Source organism: Propithecus coquereli, unplaced genomic scaffold (assembly GCF_000956105.1).
Source record: "Propithecus coquereli isolate 6110/MARCELLA unplaced genomic scaffold, Pcoq_1.0 Scaffold79, whole genome shotgun sequence".
NCBI classification, from domain to species: Eukaryota; Metazoa; Chordata; class Mammalia; order Primates; family Indriidae; genus Propithecus; species Propithecus coquereli.
In genome coordinates this window covers 2,241,799-2,248,164 of record NW_012154062.1, presented here as the reverse complement: position 1 = coordinate 2,248,164, position 6,366 = coordinate 2,241,799, and the positions used below count along the sequence as shown (strand labels likewise).

The following is a 6,366-nucleotide window of genomic DNA, read 5'->3' as shown; positions in this document are numbered from 1 at the left end:
ACACCTCAGACCCAGAAACCTTGGGCAGGTGGATCGGGGAGCTGGGTTTGTGGCGGTGACAGAAGGGAGGGGTCAAGGTTGGGACATCTTCACCTTGGACCATAACTCAGGTCAGGCACAGGCAAGACTGACACCGCAGTGGAGGCAGGATGAGAATTCGGGGCTGCTCAACCCCACTTACTTGAAAGCAAGTTCTGAATTCTGTGACCTAGTCTCCTTCCCTGTGAATTTCAAGTATTAATCCCGACCCTCATAGCATCAAAGACCAGACAGCCGATTCCTCTAAATATCAATAACCAATAGGATAAAATAGTGCAGAACTCAAATCTGTTCCCCCTTGTAATATTAGGTTAATTCAGTTGGGTCATTTCTTGTTTTCTATTACTGTGTCTTCCCCTAACTCCTCCAGCAGGCTGTTGCTTAGTGTAGTTATGGCTGGATGTAATCATGCTTATTTCCTTCAATATGATTTTAGGCAGAGGGTGATACTGGAATCTTATATTTTCATAATTATCAGTGACTACTGGGTACTTTCTATTCATTCTAGTGAGCAACTGAACCTTGAAATTTTGAAGCTGGATGAAAATGATTAAAACACTTTTCCAAAAGCAAAAATGGAGGCTCAGAGAGGTAAGGGATCCTGTCCAAGATTACACAGACAATGGGGGAAAGAGAGGAGAATAGAAGTTTCTGAGTAATGCCGTGACTGTTGAATCACAGAAACAAAAGCTAACAGATGGGTTTTTTATAATTAACAATATAAAACCATGTGGAACGTTATAAGAAACAGTGATACAAGTTTAAAAGCTTTCTCATTACAGTCCCTGAGTGCTTTACCTAGCCACCAACCTCATGACCATTGTTGCTATTATTCTGCTTTCATTTAATGACAGTGTAAAAAGATGCTGACCCAAGAGTTAGGCCTGAGGTACAAGCAGATCTCCATCCTTCCTAAAAAAAAAAAAAAAAAAGATCTTGAGTGGCTGAGAGCTGCCTTGGTCCCTGGCCAGAGGCTGCTCTAAGAGTCACTGGAGGTTGGGGGGTGCATATAAGAGTAGGGAGGGACTGGACACATCTCTGTCCCAGGGCCAGACTAGCTGGAAGGTTTTCTCAACCTCCTCTTTTTACTTCTTAGTGATAGTGGTGGACTGTGTAGCAATGAATGTGGGTGTATCGTGTACACTGTGTTCCGTAATTACACTGTATTAGCTTTCTGGGGCTTCAGTAACAACAAATTTATTCTCCCAGTTCTAGAGCCTGGAAGTCTGAAATCAAGATGTCAGTAGGACCATGGGGCCTTTTGAGGCTCTGGGGAGAGTCTGTTCCAGGCAGTCCCTGCTATTCTCTACCTTGCAGCCGTGTCACTCCATTGTCCCGTGGCCACCTTCTCTGTGTCTCTATTTCCAGGTAAGGCCATTCACAGGTCAATGCATCTTTCTGAAGAACACAATTCAACCCACAGTAAGTAGCATCCAAACAGCCCACCTCTCCTGTGGATGCAGTGCTGGTAACACCTTACGTGAGCACATGCTTCATCCTTTTTGGAGCAGTCAGGGAGCCCTGTCCCCACCCTCCAGAGGGAGGAAACACACTCATACATGGTTGCTTTCCTACAGTCCGTATGTATTTTATACACACTGGGGCTCTCACATCTTGGTCCCAAGGTGCACAATAAGTGACATGTGTTTTGATCATCTTGCCCAGTGAATATTTTACTGCCAGCAGGGAACTTCATGGAAACAGGACCCTGAGACTGCTGGAGATGACACAAGAGAGTGTAGGGGTCACACAATAGTCCATACGAGATACTGCTCCTTAATTTCTAAAAGGTTTCAATGTCATCTTTGTTCATCTTATCTCATATACCTCACACAGTCATACCCGTTATGTTAGGTTGTGCTGAAACTGGGACTCTTCTCTTTAGTTGTGGAGTGCTTCTAATAGGCCCTTTTCTCCTAGGTGTTAAACTCCAGCATTTGTGCAGATTTCAGGAGGACTCTCCATGGATAATTCCACTGGGTTGTAGTATTGAGTCTGCTGCAGGGTGGCTTTGGCTTCACACACAAATGTCTGTTTCAGTGGTGGCCATCCAGGGGAAAGCCCAGCTGGAGGTCGCAGGATGACCCAGACAGAGGTGGTCACTCGAAGAGCTCCAGGTAGTCAGGCAGCTGGTCCTGCTGTCCACAGGGGTAGAGAAGGAGCTCCTTCCCCAGGGAGGTGATGGGTTCCTCCTGCCATACAGAGGGTACAGGGTCAGAGTAATAACAACATGCCCTGCCCACCCTTAACTTAAGATGGTCATAAAGAGATTTTTCTTTTCCACAAACCTCCAAGGCTCAAGCTCTAACTTAAGACTGTTCTCAGATGTGATCAGTAATGTGTAGTTTTTCAGCATTTCCTGGGATCTCTGCTCTGTGGGGTCCCCCTGAGTATGTGAAGAAGAACTAGGCTCTATGATAGCAGAAATGCAATTAAGAATCCTGATTATCGGGAAGAATTATCAAAGACTAATCCCTCCTTCCCTTGTTGCACCTGCTACAGGACACTAATGCACTGAGCCTGTTATCAAGTCTCACCTTGTGATACTCCACCAGGTCGGCCAGGGTGGCATGCTGCAGCTGGTCCACACCCAGGAAGCTGTAGGAGTCGGCGGAGGCGTCTATGAGGAAGTGTTTGCAGCCTTCGTCTGACAGATAGGAGAGGGCATAGCCTTTGATCCTCTCACTGACACGAATCAGAAAACTGCCCGGCCTGCCTGTGCTCAGAAGCAGTTCATTTGCTTTCTTGAGGGGGAGAATGCCTGTGGGAAGAAGAAGATGGGCATTTCATCTCCTGTTAAATCCAAATCAAAGCAATTTGAAGTGTATTTTGGGCTCCTTAGGAATGTAGTAAAATATTCCTCTGGTACTTGGACAAGGGTAGGTTACATAGACAGTGTGAGTGACAGCTTCAAGGTTTAACCTTAAGCAGACACATTTCCACTTCTACCTCCATTGATGCCAATATCAGTGTTAATAGGATTTGTGAGGGCCTCACAGGAGGCCTGCTTGTCACATAGGGAGTGTTAGGTCTGGAAGAGACTTACAGATGCACTCCTGAGGATGCAATGGCCTGCGGGTTAGAATAGAAGTTCTTAACCACGACACTATCTGAGACACTCTCAGTGGTGTTCTGGGCAATAGAGGCCAAGGATGCTGTTAAACATCCTCTTACACATAGGATAGCCTCCCCCCCCTCCAAGGAATTATCCCACCCAAAATGTCAACAGTGCTGGAGGAGGTTCATTAACAGGAGAACCAGGTTGGACCCAGGTCTGCTACTGTAATTATCCAGAATAAAACATAAAATAGAACCACTTCTGTTTTTTTCTGTGAATAGACCTTTAAAAAGGGAAGATTTAGAGAATTGCCTATTCTTCCCCCAGCCAAGCTCAACCATCCACTCCCTCTTCTTCCATGGAGGAGGATCAGCCCAGCTGGGGGCTTGGCAGCTCTCTCCAGGGAATGCAGCTCTATTACACTGAGTCCCAGTGAGGTTACTGATGCAGGTATGTCACATACAGCATGTCTAGCACTCTTTCTGCCCTTTCCCCTATGAAACTGACCCATTGGCTGTGCCGTCAGCAGCACTGATACTGAGGGAGCCTCTGGGGTCAGATGCTGGACCAACCACTCAAGTGAAGGCAGTATAAATTCCACCCTCCTAAACATAGCTGGTCCCACTGATAAATTAATTACACAAGGCAACCAGCACATGTAGGGACTATATGTGCTGAAGGTCTGAAGACACTGCATTAGAGTGTCTATGAATCCAGGGATGTTCTTCACTAACACCAAAACATGGATGAAAGAAATCAGAGATGACACAAATGGAAAAACATATGCTCAGGGATGAGAACATTGTTAAAATGTCCATACTACCCACAGTGACTTACAAATTCAGTGCAATTCCCAACATATTTCACAGATCTAGAAAAAGTAATTCTACACTTCGTTTGGAACCAAAAAAGAGCCCAAATAGCCAAAGCAATCTTGAGGCATTATATTGCCAGACTTCAAACTATATTACAAGGCTATAGTAACCAAAACACCATGGTATTGGTGCAAAAATAGAGACATAGACCAATGGAACAGAAGAGAACTCAGATATAAAACCAACAACCAACTGATTTTCGACGAAGCAGACAACAACATACACTGGGGAAATTGGATAGCCACATGCTGAAGAATGAAACAGGACCCCCTGTCTCTCACCACTTATAAAAATTAATTCAAGGCATGAAACCATAAAAATTCTAGAAGAAAATGTAGAAAAAAAACTCTTCTGGATATGGGCCTACACAAAGAATTTAGACCCCCAAAGATAATTACAACAAAAATAAATGGGCCTTGATTAAATTTAAAGGCTGCTGCACAGCAAATACACTACATAACCAATAAAGGGCTACTAATATCCAAAGAACTCAAAACAATCCCATTAAAAAGTGGGCAAAAGACATGAACAGAAGCTTTTCAAAAGATGAAAAAATGCTCACTGTCACTAATCATGCAAATTAAATGCAAAATTAAAACCATAATGAGATGTCACCTTACCCCAGTTAGCATGGCTTTTTATTAAAAAGTCCAAAAACAACAGATGCTGGTGTGGATGCAGAGAGAAAGGAATGCTTATACACTGTTGGTGGGACTGCTATTAGTACCTCTCTGAAAAACAGTATGGAGATTCCTCAAAGAACTAAAAGTAGACCTGTCATTTGATCCAGTAATCACACTACTGGGTATCTGCCCAAAGAAGTTATTTTATCAAAAAGACACCTACGCTCAAACGTTTATTGCAGCACAATTGCAAAGATATGGAATCAACCCAAGTGCCCATCAATTCATGAGTGGATTAAAAGAATCTAGCATATATTAATATATACCATGGAGTACTACTCAGCCTTAAAAAGAAATGAATTAATGTCTTCTGCAGCAATGTGTTTGGAACTGGAGACCATTATCCGAAACGAAGTATCTCAAGAATGGAAAAACAAACACCACATGCACTCTCTGATAATTTGGAACTAACCAATGGGCACACGTGGGCACAAAGAGAAGTAAAAGTCACTGGATATCAAGAAGGGGGATGGCTAAAAACCTACCTAATAGGTACAATGAACACTCTCCGGGTGATGGGCACACTTACAGTCATGACTTAAGAGCTATCCACATAACAAAAACATTGGTACCCCCTTAATATTTTGAAATTTAAAAAAAAAAAAAAACCAAAGGGCTGGTAAACCATGCTTGCAGGAGTAATAGTATTCTGGAAAGGATTTTGGTCTCCTCCCAGACTTCCTGACAAGCTAGCTCTGAAATTCCAAGTTACAGACAGGCAGATGTTATAACATCTGGATGTTATCCAGATGCCTTTGGATTCCTAAAATGAAAGCTACTCTGGAAAATTATAAACAAACCTGAGCTAATACTAACTTGTATACTAACTGTAAATCAAAGTGCCCCAAAGCCTCTTAACCTCTGTAATTATTACCTATTACGCACAGATCCGGGCACTAGCTACTCTCCTGAGATGCCACAACACAAAAATGATTTCATGAGGTTCAAAAGACAAGTGCCCTGGAGACTGGGCTTTGAATAATGCAAGAGGGTGGTTTCTTTCTTCGTTCTTCTTGCTTTACAAGAGGATCGCTATCCCTTAAGAGCACGCTTTATTGGTACAGCTAAAGATACAGGTCGCTGTGCAATTTGTCATGAACCCGTCAAGGGCAGTGGTGCATGCAGGGTGTCCTGGCTGGGATCACTGCCAAGCAGTGAGTGAGCTTTCTCTGCCTGGGTAGGGCATTCTTGAGCACAAAGCCAAAATCTATGTCAGACACTGATCACCACAGATTAGGGGCATCTCCCTACAGTATTTATGGATCCCTGATTTGCCCCTGGTGTGACTCGAGGAATTCTGAAGCAGGGGCTTCATTCCAGCCCCTAAAGGCCTTGACACTTTGGTGCTGCCCCCGTCCAACCAGCTCTCTTCACGCACATTAGAAGAATCAAACCTATCTGAGGTCATAGGAAGATTTCTGTGCTAGTGGAAAGGCACAAATAAAGACACTGCTTTTATGTCATCAGTTTAGCAAACCAGATTTTCACCCGGACAATGGTCTGTCTATTTTAGAGCTGAATCCAGACAAGGGGTGGCAGAACTCCAGCAACCCGGAAGAAAGCAGATGTCCCTGTGCAAGGTCTCAGGGATAGTGCCTGGCCCTGAAGAGCCTGGGGCCGAGCTGCAGCTGAAACTCCTGCCAGCCTGCACCCCCAGCAGGGAGGTCTGCTGAGGGCAAGCAGAGAGAACGGTCCTGCTCCTCTCTCGGCA

At 44.3% G+C, this 6,366-nt stretch overlaps 1 protein-coding gene across 1 annotated transcript in view; it reads right to left on the bottom strand.

Moving 5' to 3' along the window:
* Positions 1 to 1,232: 1,232 nt before the first annotated feature.
* SH2D4A (SH2 domain containing 4A) overlaps positions 1,233 to 6,366 on the bottom strand; it is a 70,339-nt gene continuing 65,205 nt past the window's right edge. The window contains exons 9-10 of the mRNA XM_012663049.1: positions 2,577 to 2,800; positions 1,233 to 2,231 (exon numbers count right to left, since the gene is read on the bottom strand). Coding sequence (XP_012518503.1) covers positions 2,139 to 2,231; positions 2,577 to 2,800 — 317 coding nt within the window. The 3' untranslated portion in view covers positions 1,233 to 2,138. The remainder of the gene's footprint in view (positions 2,232 to 2,576; positions 2,801 to 6,366) is intronic.